Source organism: Microcebus murinus, chromosome 2 (genome assembly GCF_040939455.1).
Source record: "Microcebus murinus isolate Inina chromosome 2, M.murinus_Inina_mat1.0, whole genome shotgun sequence".
Taxonomy (NCBI): domain Eukaryota; kingdom Metazoa; phylum Chordata; class Mammalia; order Primates; family Cheirogaleidae; genus Microcebus; species Microcebus murinus.
This window is the reverse complement of record NC_134105.1, coordinates 43,555,062-43,573,182: the sequence shown is the minus strand read 5'-3', so window position 1 is coordinate 43,573,182 and position 18,121 is coordinate 43,555,062. Positions and strand designations below refer to the sequence as shown.

General features: G+C 35.7%; 1 protein-coding gene across 2 annotated transcripts in view; it reads left to right on the top strand.

The window, feature by feature from the left end:
- FYB2 (FYN binding protein 2) overlaps positions 1–18,121 on the top strand; it is a 122,098-nt gene that overhangs the window by 67,215 nt on the left and 36,762 nt on the right. For both annotated transcript variants that reach the window (XM_075998647.1, XM_012785117.3), the window contains exons 9-15: positions 630–789; positions 7,480–7,594; positions 7,681–7,721; positions 9,462–9,525; positions 10,600–10,698; positions 12,447–12,475; positions 14,384–14,444. In XM_075998647.1, coding sequence (XP_075854762.1) covers positions 630–789; positions 7,480–7,594; positions 7,681–7,721; positions 9,462–9,525; positions 10,600–10,698; positions 12,447–12,475; positions 14,384–14,444 — 569 coding nt within the window. The remainder of the gene's footprint in view (positions 1–629; positions 790–7,479; positions 7,595–7,680; positions 7,722–9,461; positions 9,526–10,599; positions 10,699–12,446; positions 12,476–14,383; positions 14,445–18,121) is intronic.

Sequence of the window (18,121 nt, the reverse complement as noted above, 5' to 3'; positions counted from 1 at the left end):
ACTAATCGTTTGTGTGTGTTGTCTCCATGACCTGTGTGTGAGATGCTCTGTCCACCGCATGTCTCTACTTCCAGAGCATAGCATGTCCTCTCACCTTCAGTAAGTATTTGACAAATGCCGGAGGGAGAGGGTGCAGAAAGAGATGAGTAGGAACAGAAGAATGGTGGGTGGAAAGACAAAAAGTCAGGCAAAAAGGAAAGGAGAAGGAATACACAGCACCCCTTTGCAGTCAAGAGTATAGGCCTGTGGGGTCAAGTCCTGCCTCTGGAGATTACTCAGTGTGGGACCAAAGAGCAGTTATTTAACCTCTCTAAGCTCTTTGTGAAGGGCACTAATGATGTTCCCTGTGGGGAGGCAAGATTGAGACAGAACACACAAAGGGCCTGCCCTGTTGTCACAGCTCCCTTATATCCTGCCTCCCTCCCTTGCACGGCCTCTGTGCCAGACATTCGCTGGCCATTCAGAGGTAAGTGAGGGACATGATCTGCAGAGTCTCATAACACAGCATTACATGAATGAAAATAACTGTTATCCATGAGGAATGAATGAATGAAGAGCAGCGCGAGTTAGCGAAGAACTGATTGGATAACTCAGAGCCCTGCAGCACTCTCCCTGTTGTATATATTTAGAGTGATGCTTATGAGGGGACACCTGGGAAGATCCAGATGACCAATGTCCACAGAGGTGAAAGGACCATGCTGGCTGGGAAACAGGATGCTGCAACTGACATTACCCGGACAAAGGTCTCCCCTGAGGGCCCGAAGCTGGCCAGGCACTCCCAAGGCCATGGTAAGCTGCATTTCTTTCTGATCTTCTTCATCAGATTGTTTTAAAGCTGAGCATGGCCAAGATTTTAATACAAATATTTACTGAACATCTGTTATGTACTGAGTAACTGGACCCAGTGAGGCAGATGTGCAATAGCAGAAAGAGCACTGAATGTAGAAGCAGAGGATGTGAGTTCAATTCTAGGCTCTAAGACTTACCAGCCATGTGGTAAGTGACTTCATGCTCCTACAGCTCAATTTCTTCATTGATAAACAGGGATCACAATATGGACTTCACAGGGCTTTTATGAGGACCAAATCCAACAGTATGTCACATGACAGGTGCTCAGCAAATGCATGTTCTTTTCTTTTTATATCTATTAGCTCCCATTGTCTTTGTAGGGCCACATCGTTGACACACTGATGACATTATATGGTATCATTTGTTGACTTTATTCAGGTTGCCATTTTACCTTCATGTCAGTCAGGTCTTTTGATAGCAAGCAACAGTAATCAAAGCATACAGTGTTGAACAACAACAAAAACAGAAAGGGAGCTAGCACATAGTCTAGACATGGTTGGATCCAGGGACACAAACAGTATCACAGGGGCTCAGTATCACTTTTTCTATTCCTGGCTTTGCTCCTTTCTTGGTTGGCTCCATTTTCAGGCAAATTCTACCCTTAAGGGGGCGAGGTGGCATCCAGCAACAACAGGCTTGCAACTTACTCTCTTAGGAACCTGGAGGAAAATTAGAAACTTTTATCTTCCCAACTATTTTAAGAAAAGACCCAGATATGGGTCTTATTGGTTTTGATTGGGTCACATCCTATCCCTGAACCAATCATTTAAGATAAGGGATACAGTGCTCTGATTGGTCCAGCATATACCATCAACTCATCCCAGGAGGTAGGGGAAGTCAGTTCTACCAATACTACATACTCATGGGCTTGGAGGATTCCTCAAGGGAAACAAGATGGCTGTTATTTAAAAAAAAAAAATAGTAGTTGCTGGGTAGACAGAACAGGTATCCACTCTATCCCAATAAGCCATGGCAAGCTACTGACATTTCATGTGTTATAATCAGAATTATGGGAAGAATAAATTTTCAGTGCTTATAAGATAGATTCAAGGCCCCTTAAATCTGTACCCAATATAGCTGGCCTCATCTGTGGCACATACCTCCTTCCCTGCTTATTCTCTGTGCTAGTCTCAGTTTACTGACTGTGTCATGTGTATAATTTTGCTTGAGCTCCTTCCTCTATCTGGAATGCCTTTTTTACCCATTCTGTGCCTACTGGTGTCCTATTCATCCTTCAAGATCTATCCCCAAAGTCACTACTTCTGAGGCTTCAATAAGCTCCTATCCATCTTTCTTTTTCCTAGTCTCCAGAATGCATAATTCCTCACTCCTCTCTGTTTCCATGACACTTAGCAACAGAATGACCACCTTTCTGTATTAGCATTTGGAGTCAAGCATTTCTGGGATCCAGGGCCACTATATATTAATGCTAACCTTGTAATTTTGGGAAATTTACTTACTTTCCTGTGGAAATAGGAATAAAACTACTAATTTCCTAGGGCTATTTGTCGATGCAAAAAGCCTCTGGTTCATAGGTTAAATAATTGTTAGTTCTCTTCATTTATTTTCTTTTTCTGCAAAATTATAGTATGCCTTACATTACAATTCATGATTTACGTGCTGTCTCCCATAGTACACTGTGGGCACTTTGACATCAGAGATCATTTGGTATTTTTATTTCTGTAACCTGGCACAGTGTCTGGCACACCAGACATATCCAACAAAATTTGTTGAATGAAAGAATAGGCCAGGCATGGTAGCTCACGCCTGTAATCCTAGCACTCTGGGAGGCCTAGGCAGGCGGATTGCTCGAGGTTAGGAGTTCAAAACCAGCCTGAGCAAGAGTGAGACCCTGTTTCTACTATAAATAGAAAGAAATTAGTTGGCCAACTAATATATATATAGAAAAAATTAGCTGGGCATGGTGGCACATGCCTGTAGTCCCAGCTACTTGGGAGGCCGAGGCAGGAGGATTGCTTGAGCTCAGGAGTTTGAGGTTGCTGTGAGCTAGGCTGACGCCATGGCACGCACTCTAGCCTGAGCAACAAAGCGAGACTCTGTCTCAAAAAAAAAAAGAAAAATAAAATAAATAAATAAATATAAACAAGAGTTCAATTAGGAAAAAAAAGAAAATAAATCAAACTTCAGTTTGTGAGAATATGGTAGACTAGGCAGTATAAATGATTCTCTTAACTGAAGCAGGTAAAGTGAAGAATACATTGTTTTAAACATTCATGAAAGTATCACAGAACTGATATAAAAAGAAAACATCCGTGGATGTGCAGTAACCAGGAGCCCTGAAGTGAGGGCCAAAGCTAGCTTTTGCCTAGAGGGATTTTACTGACCTCTGAATCCTGACTTTTATCCCAGGTTTCAAATAATTCTCAAAAAATATTCTTTAAAAAATTAATAGCCAACAGTCAAAAATCACTAACACACAAGGACACAACTCACAGTGAGTGAAAACCAGCACTTTAACAGCAGAACAAAACCTATATTACAGATGTTAGAATTATCAGACACAAAACTTGAGACATTTAATGTTTTCTAATGAGAGAAGAATATGAACAGGGAATAAACATATTTTTAAATATTTGAAGAAGAAATGATAAATTGACAATGAAACAGTGTTTGAATTATACATCAGATTATCTGCAGTTGAAGAGGAAATTAGTGAACTAAAGATAAATCTAAAGAGATTATTAAAAATTCATTCCACAGGGAAAAATGATAAAAAAGAATGAAAAAGAGAACAGCATACCTTACATTATAATTCATAATTTATGTGTTGTCTCCCACAGTATACTGTGGGTACCCCTGACATCAGAGATCATTTGGTATTGAGGTCATTGGTAATGAGAAGTCTTAAAATAACAATAAAATCAGTGTTCCAGAAAAGGACACTAGAAAAAAAATGAGAAAGAGGAAATAATAGATAAAAGACATATCTGATAATTTTCCAAAATTATTGAGAGATATAAATTTGTATATCTAGACACCCTAAAGTTCTCAGGAAAAATACAAGAAGCCTAGCTATAGCTTAGAGAAACTAAAGACCATAAAAGAGAGTATCTTAAATAACATTAACAACAGACAAAAGACAAGACCAGTCACCTACAAAGAACAGCTGAGTTCTGACTGCTGAGTTCTCAAGAAGAGTATGTAACCAGAATACAATTCTGCTGAAAGTTTTAAATCTCTATTCAGAATTTTATGCCCAGGGAAACTGCTTTTCAATCAAAAATGAAAAAAAAAAAAAAAGATATTTTTCAGACAAATAAAAACTGGGATATTTTATTGACCAAATGAAATGCACTGAAGGAAATTCTAAAGCACATACATCAGGCAGAAGGAAAATAATCCCAGAGAGAAAGTTTTGGATGCAAGAAAGAAAGCTAAGTAAAAGTATCAGCTGAATAAAATAATTACATAAAATTGCAGGGAAAGGACTAAAATATTATAAAATATTGAGCATTCATAGTACATATGTTGAAAAGGTGACTAAAATATTTTAAGGTTTTTAATTGGGAACAGTCACAATGTTGATCTGTTTTGGTCTTAAAAATGTTAGAAGAGCTAGGATATATTCATCAAAAGATATCATTAAAACAGTGATAAGGAAGTCACTGAGTAGGAGAAGATATTTGCATTATATATATATATATTTGATAAAGGACTCATATTTAGAATATATAAATCTTCTATCAACATCCTGTATTCAGAAAATATAAAATAGAAACCAATCAGAAAAAAAGAAGTATAGTGAAATTGGGAAAATATTGAACAGTTACTTCACCAAAAAGAACATCCAAAAGGCAAATACACTATAAAAGGTCAACTTCATTAACCCTCAGAGAAATGCAAATGAAACCTACAATGCAATATCACAACCTGCCCACTAAACTGGCTACAATAAAAAGACTAAATATATCATGTGTTAGTTAAGATATGGAGCCACTAGAACTCTCATTCTGTGTGGAGACTGTAAATTGGGATAATCATTTTGGAAAACTGTTTGGCAGTATTAAAGTCTAACACATGCTAATTCTGTGACCTAGCAATTCCATGTCTATATATATATACCCAACATAAATGCATACTTTAATTCACCAAAACACATATACAAGATGTTCATAGCAAAAGTTTTTATAATAGCCCCAAACTGGAAACTGGCCAAAGACCATCAAAAGTAGAATAGACATAGTATAATCACACAATGGACTAAAGTCATGGGAATGAACAAATTACAACTATAAGCAACAACATGGATGAATCTCACAGATATAATATTGAATGAAAGGTGACACCAAAGCGTACGTACGGAATGATTTTATTAATATAAAGTTCAAAAATAAGCAGAATGTACCCCTGGTATTAGAAGTTGGGATATTGGTTATCCTTATGGGTAACTATTAAAAGATAGAAATGGTACATATACTTTCCAAACAAATAGAAAAGAAAAAAAAGAATGAAGAAAAGTGAAGAAAGATGAAGATAAGAAAAATAGAAAATAAAAATATGTAATAAGATAGTAGGTATAAATTTTAAAATTAGTAAACACCATAAATGTAATACACTAAATTCACTAGTTGGAAGATGCATGCATTTAAATCACTCAATGTTCAAAAAATGTTTTCATGCCTTTCATGTGTCTGGCACTATTCTAGGTACTGAGGGTATAGCAGAAAACAAAACAGAAAATCCTATCCTCATGGAGGTTACTTTCTGAATAGGGGAGACAGATAATAAATATATAAACAATAAAATATCCACTACATGGAATGGTTGTAAATATTACGAGAAAAAAATACAGCAAAGAAAGAGAAGGAGGCAAAAGGAGGTGGTGGAAGTTGTCATTCTAAAGTGCTCATGAATGACCTCAAAGACCTTAAATAGAAAGAAAGCCATATATATATATATCTGGGATATGAATCTAGGAAGAGGGAAAAAGAAGTGCAAATGCCCTGATGCAGGAGCCTGCCTTGTGTTGATAGAACAGCAAGGAGGCCAGTGTGGCTACAGCAGAGTGAATGAAAGAGTGTAGTAGGAGATGAAGTCAGAGAGACAACAAGGGGCTCTTGTAGACCATTGCAAGAACTTTGGCATTTACTCCAAATGAGTTTTCAAAAACCATTAAAAGCTTTTGAGCTCAAGAAAGGCATGATCTGACTTGCATTTTAAAGACTCATCTGGCTGCTCTCTTGAAAATAGAATGTAGAATAAATCAGGGAGACCTGTTAAGAGGTTATTGCAATAATTTAGGTGAGAGATGATGGTAGCTTGGAGGAGGGTACCATGATAGAGTTGTTAAGATGTGTTTGGATTCAGAATATAGTCTGAAAGTAGAGCCGACAGATGGCTGTGGATCGGAGGAGGAGAGATATGAGAAAGAAACAAATCAAGGATGTCTCCAAGGTTTTGAGCCTGAGCAACAGGAAGGATAGAATTGCCCCTTTTACTGAGTTTGAATAGACTTCAGGAAGAGCAAACTTGCAGAGAGAAATTATGAGTTTGGTTTGGAACATAATATGTTTAGACAACCAAATGGAAATGGTGTGAAGGCTGATGGGGTATCTAAAATTTTTGAGAGATGCCTAAATTGGAGATGTAAATTTGAGAGTTGTCTATGTTTTTTAAAGGAAGCCATAAAGTTTTGCATTTGCCTCAGCCAAAAGGAAGGATTGAGAAAGAAAAAAAAAAGTCTTAAACTCAGAATTAAGCAACTGTGTGTTCAATATCTTTGTTTTGTGGTAGAGAGATTTACTGATCTTATTTCTTTTTTACTGGGAGCTGATATTCACTGAGACGGTTTGGTGCCTACATGCTAATTGATTTTTTGTCAGAAAATTAAACTTGTTGCTTGGTTCATTTAATTATAAAAATACATACAAATTGATTTGCTTATTTATTTCTCAAGCATATTACTTCTTATTTCTGATTAATAGTTCATGTCTGAAAATGGTTATGAATTAGCCATACCCTAAGTGTTAACCATGGCCAACTGATGAAGAAGTAGCAATTTTATGGTTATGATAAATTTATGGCTCTATGAAGTACACGAGCATTTAGCTACTTACACAAACAGTCCCTATACATTTTTCAATCTGGCACACTATACTTTGGTTAGTTCCATCATTTATGTGGACACGTGCTCAGTCAACTTGTCTAAGATATTTTGCTTTAAGAAAAAAATGCCACAAGACTGGATAAGGTCATCTAGATGTAGAGAGAGAAGCCCCAGGGATATACCCTGGAGGACTTCAACATTCGAGGTCAGGGATTAAAGGAAGAACCATCAAAGAAGAGGGAGAGTTACTAGTTTACTAGGTAACTAGCACCCTTCATAAATATATATTTAATTCTTGCCACTATCACATAAGAGTCAGCGTTGTTATCATTGCCTCCAACTTTACAGAATCACACCTTAGGCTCTGCAAGATGAAGTGGCCTTTCTAAGGATCAGACCTACCAAGACTATAATCCAGTTTTAGCACATTTAATCTGCCTTTTCCTATTTTTGTCTCCATTGAATGGTGTGTGTGTGTGTGTGTGTGTGTGTGTGTGTGTGTGTGAGTGTGTGTGATAGCAGCTGATGAGATGTCCTTCCGGGGATTTCTGTTTTCCTTGCAGATGGATATGTGGAGGCTTTACAGGCAACTAAAGAAACCCCACACCCAGAAGCCTTCAAGTCAAGTACCATCTCAGAGGAGACATATGATGATGTTGAATACCCTAGGAGAGAAACGTAAGTACATTCCAGCCATTCAGCACGATGAATGTGATGAGACCTTAAAGGTACAAAAATGCTCTTTGTATCTTTTGTCCCCACAGACCAAAGTCAGACTTCTCTAACTCATTTGCCTCAGACAGTGGTAAGTATAGGAAGACGTTTCTAAAACTGCCAGTAGGAATTGAAGAGTGCTTCTATGGCTGATTAGTGATAAGGTGTCTTATTTATACATGTTTTTAATAATACCAACTCGCTAGGGTGATAGTAAGCTATGAGAAGTGGTCCAAGTTATTATGTTCTAGTAAATGCATTTAGAATCAGGAAGGTGAGGATGCCGGTTAAATGTATTCTTATAGTAAAAAGCAACTTCATTGGAATTTGCTTTTCTCCTGATCTTTTCATGATCCAAATCTGATTACAGGAATGTTTTTATTTAAAACACTTTCATGTCTTCACAGTACTTTAGGATTGACTTCAACGTGGCCTACGGGCCTTTACTGGTCTGCCCTTACTTGCCTGTGCAGCCTCAGCTCATACTATAGTCAGTTTCATCTTTGAGATCCACTTGTGCTGATCTCTTTTAGCTTTTAATATGTGCCAAGCTCCCACTGCAGGTGTTTCATGTGCTACTCCTTTCCCTCTTCCTGGAAAGGTCTTTCCTCTCCTGAGACCCTTTACTTTTAACTGGCTCTTAATCTTCTGATATCAGCTCAATCATTATTCCCTGAGGGGATATTTCCTTGGTGTACAATCTCATAGTACCATGGACCTCTTTTTCATAGGACTTGTCACAGGTGTAATTTATATTTATGTGATTCTTTGATTAACTGTATCCCTTCCTATTAATAGATTATTACCTTCTTTATGCATACCATTTTCCCCGGCCCCAAGCATAATTCCAGGTATGGGTTAAAATTCAAAAAATATGTGTTGAATGAAGGAATGAGTAAATGAAAAACATGTTGATCCAAGGACACAAATATTAATTAGAAGGAATAGGAGCAGGAGATCTGTTGTGCAACACTGCGATTACAGTTAATAACAATGTGTTATATACTTAAAAATTGCTAAGAGAATAGATTTTAAAGGTTCTCACCATAAAAAATAACCATGTTATGTTAATAACATGTTTAGTTAAATAATGGATACGTTAATTAGCGTAGTCATCCCACACTGTTTACAATTATTAAAACATCATATTAAATACCATAAATACATACAATATTTGTTAATTGAAAGATAAACAAATTTTAGAAAAAGTAATAGAGGAGGGATAATCAAATTTACTGTTTTGTTTTGTCCTTAGAATCCCAGAATTTTAGATGGTAAAACAACCTTAGAGATAATTAAACTCAGTACCTTCATTTTAAAAAGGAAACTGGGGCATCTCTAAGCTCACTGTGTCAAGTTTTGAACATGAAAATTCTGACTTTTAATCTAATGTTCTTTCCATTAAACTCTGTTGTCAAGATTGACTCAAAGTATAATAACTGTGTATATGAAGTTTTGGACTAGGATAAAGCCATTCTATGAAGGGAGAGATTATTCAAAATATGTCTGGTTTTCCATTGCTTTGTACTAAATACAGAAAGGAGGGAGAGTGGAAGGAAAGAACCTACTGATAAACCAACTTCCATTGGCTAAATCAGGTCATAGTTGGAATCGGGTGGAAATGAGTCTTAATTTTCATTTTTACATACTTTATATAGGTTTTTTTTTTTTAAAAAAACATATGCTTTTAAACACATGCATAAGTTTCAATAAAAATTACTTATAAGAATGATCAAAGTAACTAGCATCTAGTAGGTATCTGATAATTTTTGTTAAATATGAGTCTGAACTATTGCCATTATAGTGAATGAAAGTTTTTTTTAAATTTCAGAGAGAAATAGTGAAGAAATGTACGATGATGTCTACAAAACAAGGAGTAACTACTCAAAGATAGAGTGAGTTTCTTGCTTTCTTGGTTTTGTAGGCTAATGGTATTTACTGTTTGTTTAATAAAACCAGAATTTAAGAAATGACTCCTCTACCCCATCACCATCCTTTAGGAAGGATTCACATACTTGTGATAAGCTACTGTAATACTACATTATGATCAGTAGTATACTTGTAATTGTGTACAATCATATACTATAAATTTTAAATCACATTGCTTTCTCCTTTGAGAAAACTCCATTTCCCAGAGTAGAGGATTTTGATATTGTCTAGGAAATAAATGAGAAAGGAGAAGTAAATATCAATAAAACTTGTTTCAGTTCTATAGTTTTGTTTCTTTCAGGAACAAATCAATGATTATGACTTACCTGTGTCTTTGCAAGTTTTAGTAAGGTTGTCTCCAGGATTTAAGTTTAATATCTAGTAATTAAGTTTTATTAAGAATAGTATTTGTTCAAATGGACATTATTCATCAAAGTTATTAGGACACATTATGGAAGGGAAAATAGCAAGAGCAGTGGTTAAAAACAGTAAGTTTAAGAGTTGAAAGGGAAAGAGGGGATCCTAAGCTGGGTATCCTGGGTAGGATGACATGGGTATATCACTCCCTCGCCATCCCCCCCTGCAAAAAAAAAACCCAAAATGATATTTGTAAGAATTTTAGTCATCAATTGGGCAACCAATGTATCACTACTGTTGTATTACTCAGTAAATAAAATCAGTGATGTGAATTTCAGGAGCCAGGAATTCCTATAATACGTTTCTAGGACAGTTCATACACTGAGTTATCTTTTCCTCCAAAAGGAATACTTTGCTTCATAAATTCTTCAAAATAGAGACTATTTGGGGTATTGAAAGTTGTACTGAAAGATAATTACTGCCTTCATAGTTGACTGGTGTGTGCTACTTCATATTGAACTAAAGAAGTAAAGCATAGAAATTGATAAGGCATTTTCTTGCACATCCTTGGGTATGATGTGTTTTGGAAATGAGACCAAAGCCTCTGGTCCTTTTTAATACAACCTTCCATCTCTAGTACTCTTTCAAATCCCATGTTATTTATATCCTCTGATTCCTCTTAGTTTAGATGGAAAAGAAGCACTGAAAAGACTGCAGAAATTCTTCAAGAAAGAAAGGAATAGATTTAAAACGAAGAAAACCAAGTCAAAAGAAAATGTAAGGTAAAAAGTCCCTTTTAATCTCTTTTTCCAGGAGGGATTCCTCATCATCCTTGGCATTTATTCCTGTTGTTATCACTAAGCATTTTGTTATTAATTATGTTCTTTGTGCTCTTTTGGCCCTACAAGTTCTAGCGACTCTTATTTGCCCACATCTCCATATTTGATTTGTCTCCCTTGAGGGCTGCAGCGTGTGGAGAGGGGAGATGAACTGTTCAGCTGAATCGTTCATGTGTGCCAAAATCTTAGACCTGGAAAACACCCTCTGAGATAACTTAGGCTAATTGTCAGTCTTTGGGGGAGGTTCCAAATTCACCAGCATTAGGAGATTGGGGTGCAGGGGGTTGAATTCTATGTTCTATTTGCAGTTCTGCCATTTATTCAGTGTGCAGCTGTGGGTAGATCACTTCCTTTTTATATCCACAGGGTCTCAGTTTTCTCCTGCATCCAATGGAAGGGGCACTGGGGAGTCTCTGGAGATACTCCTCTGACAGATATAGATATACAGGTCCTCCTTGACTTATGATGGGGTTATGTCCTGATAAACCCACCATAGGTTGAAAATATCTTAAGTCAAAAATACATTTAATACACTTAACCTACCGAACATTGTCATTTAGCCTAGCCTACCTTAAACACATTCAGAACACTAACATTAGCCTATGCTTGGGCAAAATTATAATAAAGTATTGAATATCTCATGAAGTTTATTTAACACTATACTAAAAGTTAAAACAGAATGGTTGTACTGAACACATATCACTTTTGCACCATCGTGTACTGGAAAAATCCTAAGTGGAACCATCGTAAGTCAGGGAGCATCTGTATAGATATACAGATATTTAGATATCGATCTTTATTTTGTGAGGACAAGGGGTGGCAAAATAATTGGCCCAAGGTCATTACCAATATTGAGATGGAATTGTTATTCTACCCTAAAGTTCTTTTCAATTATAAAGCTTCAAAGTTTTGTGATTTTAAGTCTAATTGTCTGTTAGATCTTGATCTACTGAGAGATCCCAACAGAATATGGAATTTATAAATTGTAGTCTTAACTATGAAAGAAGAGTTTACTTCTTGTGGTCAGTGACACCCTATGCAAAAAGGCAAACTCTGATCTTAGCAAGTTAGATGTTTTCTGAGAGCAAATTACTGGCATGATAATCTACAGTGCTTTAAATATTTGATCCAGATAAGAATGCAAATCTGATTTCCTCTTCCTAAAACTACCCAGTATCCCCATATAACTTTTAGAACAAATATTGAATCCTCTTCCATAGCAAGTAAATACTTCATAACTGCCCCACTCTACTTCTCCAGTTCCATCTCTCACCCCACCCCTTACACCTCCCTGCAGATCTCAGACTCTGCCATAGTGTCTTGTGCCTTCTTGCTTTGAACTTGACATTTCATTGGTCTGGAATGCATCTGCCTTCCCCCAACCTTCTTTGATTATCAAAAGTCTAGTTTTCCATCAAAATTTGGTCAAATATTACCCCTTCTGGGATATCTTTCCTGAAACTCTCCACCCAAACCTTGATTACCTGTCTCTCCTCTGTGTTCCCATAACATTCCCTATACCTTTGTGACATCTATTAACACCAATGAGAACCCCTTTTTCTTGGAGTCAGAGACTCTCGGGGTAAGAAGGGGAATCTGGAGTCATCAGTATGTTGTTTAAGATGTATCAGCGATTTCTTCTAAACATGGCTTTTTTTCTTAACCCTTTCGTGTTTTTTGTCAATCAACAGTGCATCTTCCATCTCACTGCCTGATTTAGGTAAGTGACACTTGTTTATTGCTGACCAAAAAATACTCAGCATTGGAATATTCAGGGGCAGGGAAAGAGAAGTGGTACTCTTTCCTGCATTCCCACATTTAATGAAAAATTGATCTATCAAAATCAAAGAAGATATTTTACACACAATATTTCTTTAGGGAAGATGAATAATATTTCTTAAGTACCTACTATAATACCATACCCTAGAGTAGATGCTTTCTTCTTAAAATCCCAGAGAAATAAATGTTATTCCTTTGTAGGGAGGCTCTAGGACCCACATCCATACTTGAGTCACCTAGGATTTGTAATCAAGTCTCTCTATTATGAAACTCACACATTTCACGTCATACTACACAGCCTCTTGAAGGATTTGACAGCCTAACTAAGATATAGTAAGTTGAACAGGATCATGCTGCAGGCTGTACACTAACTGAATCAAGAATGGGTCACTGAATATGCTAAAAAAAAAAAAAGAATGGGTCACTGAAATATTGTTTATTTTTCCATTGAAGTAATAGTGTATACATTAGCAGAGTACCTAATACATAGTGAGCTCTCAATACATGTTCAGTACATTGAATTTGTCAGTGAAAGAGGGCCATGTGATTTTTTTTTTCTGTTTTTTTAATGTGCTGTAGCCATGTGGCTACTTTGATATCACTCTGACTTGACCATTCAAATTTATATTATATTCCACAAATCAGGCCGGGTGTGGTAGCTCACGCCTGTAATCCTAGCACTCTGGGAGGCCAACGTGGGCTGATTGCTCAAGGTCAGGAGTTCGAAACCAGCCTGAGCAAGAGCAAGACCCTGTCTCTACTATAAATAGAAAGAAATTGATTGACCAACTAATATATATATAGAAAAAATTAGCCGGGCATGGTGGCGCATGCCTGTAGTCCCAACTACTCGTGAGGCTGAGGCAGTAGGATTGCTTGAGCCCAGGAGTCTGAGGTTGCTGTGAGCCAGGCTGATGCCACAGCACTCACTCTAGTCTGGGCAACAAAGTGAGACTCTGTCTCTGAATGAATGAATGAATGAATGGATGGATGATTATATTCCACAAATTTGAGTTTGCTGAGATAAATAACAAATGAAGATTATATATACCTGGTAAAATCACAAGTCTCCCAATGTACCCTTGGTCTGTGTTTTTTTTTTAAAGCCAACTTAGAATAGACATCCATTTACCCTCACCCAAATTTAAAGGTATTAAAGAAAATGACTAAAGCAATGAATAATTATGAATGATTGAATATGAAATATGAATAATTATGCCAGAATGTTTCACACTTGTTCAAATGGTGAATCATCTGAAAATCTGTGTAGAGTGCCAAGGAATTTAAATATCCTAAACTGAAAATTTCTAATTTTGGTTATGCAGTAAGATTCAATGCTATGCAAGATTATTATAAAGGAGCTGTTGCCAATGATTTGAAATAAAAATCATGTTAGAAAAATCAACATTAAAATTCTATCCACAAGTCTAAAAATATGCACCAAAATAAATAAATAAAAAATAAAATTCTATTAAACTGTTTTTCCCTCTGGGAATTAAGAAAAGCCTTCTCACTATTCTAGAAGTATAACATTTTTGTCAAGTTCCAGAAAGATGGGAACCTTTCAGCAACTCATATTTTTCTGAAACTTGGCATGAAATCAAATTGTTACAAACACACACACGTATGTATGTGTTTGAGATACTAGGACATCTCACTAATTTTTAACCCCCCAATTGAATATCTTCCCAAATGGAGCATTGTTTTGTTCTTTGATCAGATTTTGATAAAAACAGGCTTTATGATGTAACCTGGATAATTACATATGTAATTGTATATAATTTGGAAAGTTAGAGAGTATGTAAACCATACCTAATAATGAACTATTTTGATCCTATCTTCACCCTAGAACCTGGGCCTCAAGGAGTTACTATCTATGATGATGTGGACCTAAGTGAAAAAGAGTCAAAGTAAGTCAATTTATATATCATGGTCATCCCAGATGTTATGTGACCCATTTTGTGATGCTTTATTAAATACGGTGAGAGAGCCATTTCTTCAGATCCTTGTTTATATACTGGATGAAAGGTCAACTTGAGATATTCCCCCCCACTAAGAAGGGAAAACAATGAATAACAAGTGATCATTAATAACTCCTTTACTAAATCCAGTGAATACTTTTTAATTGTTTACCTTATTAGGCTTCTCTATACCTTAAACCAGGTGTCCTCAAACTACGGCCCATGGGCCACATGCGGGTGTTTTTGCCCGTTTGATTTTTACTTCAAAATAAGATATGTGCAGTGTGCACAGGAATTTGTTCATAGTTTTTTTTTAACTATAGTCTGGCCCTCCAATGGTCTGAGGGACAGTGAACTGGCCTACTATTTAAAAAGTTTGAGGACCCCTGCTAAACTGTTGACTATGCCATCCTCCAAAGGAAAAAATTACTAACCTTTTCCTAGGTTTCCATTACTTATTCCTCATCTTTGCCTACTCCTCCTAAATGGTTTTGCATGTGTAAGACAGTGACTTCTAGGTCTTCGCCCATCTTAAATGCTGTGTTCCTCGGATCTTCTATATATTTTCTATATCTATACTGATATAGAAAATCTCTTCTGTTCTTCCTTCAATGCTCTTCTTAATCATTCCCACCCACACCCAGGACTTCATCATTGTGGTGATGCTATCAAAATTCACATTTTATCATAACTTTTTTCTCATAGTTGTAATGGTCTATTTTATTTTTTTCTGAAAAAAATATGATGGTTTTATTTTATTTGGGGGTATCCTATTTTTTATTTTTTAGTAATATATAATATTTGTGTATGTTTATGGGGTACATGTGATATTTTGAAACATGCATACAATGTGTAATGATCAAATCAGGGTTTGTAGGATATCCATCATCTCAGACATTTATCATTTCTTTGTATGGGGAACATTTCAAATCTTCTAGTTATCTTGAAATATATATTGTCGTTAACTATAGTCGCCCCACTGTGCTATGGAACACTGGAACTTATTTCTTCTACTTCAGTGTTCATATCTATCAACCAACCTCTCTTCATCATCCCTACACATACATTCTGCCCAACCTCTGGGAACTGCCATACAAATTTTAGGATTCTTTTTTCTATTTCTGTGAAGAAGGTCATTGGTATTTTGATAGGGATTTCATTGAGTCTGTAGATTGCTTTGAGTAGTATCATTTTAACAATATTCTGATTCATGCACATAGGATGTCTTTCCATTTGTGATCCTTTCAACTTATTTCACCAATGTTTTGTGATATCCCTTGTAGAGGTCTTTCATCTCTTTGGTTAAATTTATTCCTATGTACTCTTTTGTATCTCTTGTAAATGGAATTGCTTTCTTTATTTTTTTTCAGCTAGTTCATTATTGATGTATAGAAATGCTACTGATTTATATATGTTGATTTCATATCCTGTAGCTTTACGGAATTTATCAGTTCTAACAGTTTTTTGATGAGTCTTTAAGTTTTTCTTAATACAAGATTATGTCATCTGCAAAGAGGAACACCTGGACTTATTTTACAATTTGGATGCCTTTTCTTTCTCTTGCCTGATTGTACTTGACAAGCCTTACAGCATTATGTTGAATAGGAGTGATGAAAGTGGGCATCCTTTTCTTGTTCTAGTTCTTAGAGGAAAGGCTTTTAGCTTTGCCCACCATGATGTTAGCTATGGGTTTGTCATGAATGGCCTTAATCATGTTGAGGGATATTCCTTCTATGCCTAATTTGTTGAGAGTTTTTATCATAAAGGGATGTGGAATTTTATCAAATGCTTTTTCTGCTTTTACTGTGACGATCATATGGTTTTTGTCCTTCATCCTGTTCATGTGATGTATCACATTTATTGATTTGTACATGTTGAAACGTGCTTGCATCCCTGGGATAAATCCATTTGGTCATGGCGTATTGTATTTTTGATGTGTTGTTAGATTCAGTGTGCTAGTATTTTGTTGATGATTTTTGCATCTATGTTCATCAGGGTTATTGGCATGTAGTTTGTTGTTGTATCCTTGTCTGGTTTTTGTATCGGGATAATTCTGGCCTCATAGAATGAGTTAGGAAGAATTCCCTCCTTTTAGTCTTTTGGAATAGTTTGAGAAGAATTGGTGAGAAAAATTCTTCTTTATAAGTTTAGTAAAATTCAGTAATCAAGCCACGTGGTCCTGAGCTTTTCTTTGTTGGAAGACTTAATATTACTTTATATTCAATTACTCATTATTCATCAGTTCAAGTTTTCCATTTCTTTCTGGTTCGATTTTGGTAGGTTGCATGTGTCCAGAAATGTATCCATTTCCTCCAGGTTTTCTAATTTGTTAGCATATAGTTGTTTATAGTAGTCTCTGATGATCCTTTGTATTTCTATGGTATGAGTTGTAATTTCTCCGTTTACATTTGTAATTTTATTTGGATCTTCTCTCTTTTTTTCTTCGTTATTCTGGCTGGTAGTTTATCAATTTTTTAAAAATTTTTTTCATTTTTTTGATTTTTTCTTTTTCAGTCTCTATTTGATTAGTTCTGCTCTGATCTTTATCATTTCTTTCCATCTACTAATTTTTGGTTTGGTACTTGCTTTTCCAGTTCCTTGAGGTGCATCATTAGGTTATTTGAAATATTTCTACTTTTTTGATGTAGGCATTTACTGCTACAAACTTTCCTCTTAGTACTGCTTTTGCTATATCCCAAAGGTTTTATTATGTTGTGTTTCAATTTTAATTTGCTTCAAGAAATTTTTGGTTTCCTTCTTAATTTCTTCATTGACTCAATGGTCATTCAGGAACATGTTTAATTTCCATGTATTTATACAGTTTCCAAAGTTTCTCTTATTGAAGTGATTTCTAGTTCTATTGTGGTTTCAGAAGATATTTGAGATATGATTTGATTTTCCAAAATTTGTTCAGAATTGTTTTATAGCCTAACATGGTCTATCCTAGAGAATGTTCCATGTGTGATGAGAAAAATGTATACCCTAGAGCTTTTGAATAAAATATTCTATAAATGTCTATTAGGCCATTTGATCTAAAGTGCAATTTAAATCCAATGTTTACTCGCTGATTTTCTGCCTGGATAGTCTGTCCAATGGTGAGAGTGGGTGTTGAAGTCCCCAACTATTATTGGAGTCTGTCTCTCCCTATTAGATCCAATAATATTTGCTTTATATATTTGGGTGCTCCAGTGTTGAGTGCCTCTATGTTTAGAATTATTAAATACTCGTGATGAATTGATTCCTTTATATAATGACCATCATTGTCCCTTTTTATTGTTTTTGAAATAAAGTGTGTTTTATCTAAGTATAGCTACTCCTGCTTGCTTTTTGTTTCCATTTGCATGAAATATCTTTTTCCATCTCTTCATGTTCAGCCTATATGTCTTTATAGGTGAGGTGAATTTCTTGTAAAAAGCATATAATTGAGTCCTGTTTTCTTATCCATTCTGCCAGTTGGTATCTTTTAAGTGGGGAATTTTAATCCATGTACGTTCAAGATTATTATTGTTAGAAGAGGACTTATTCCTGCCATTTTTCAAAATTGTTTTCTTGTATATCTATTGTTCTGTTCTTTCTCTGTAACTGTTTATCATTGTGATCTGGTGATTTCTGTAGTGGTAACATTT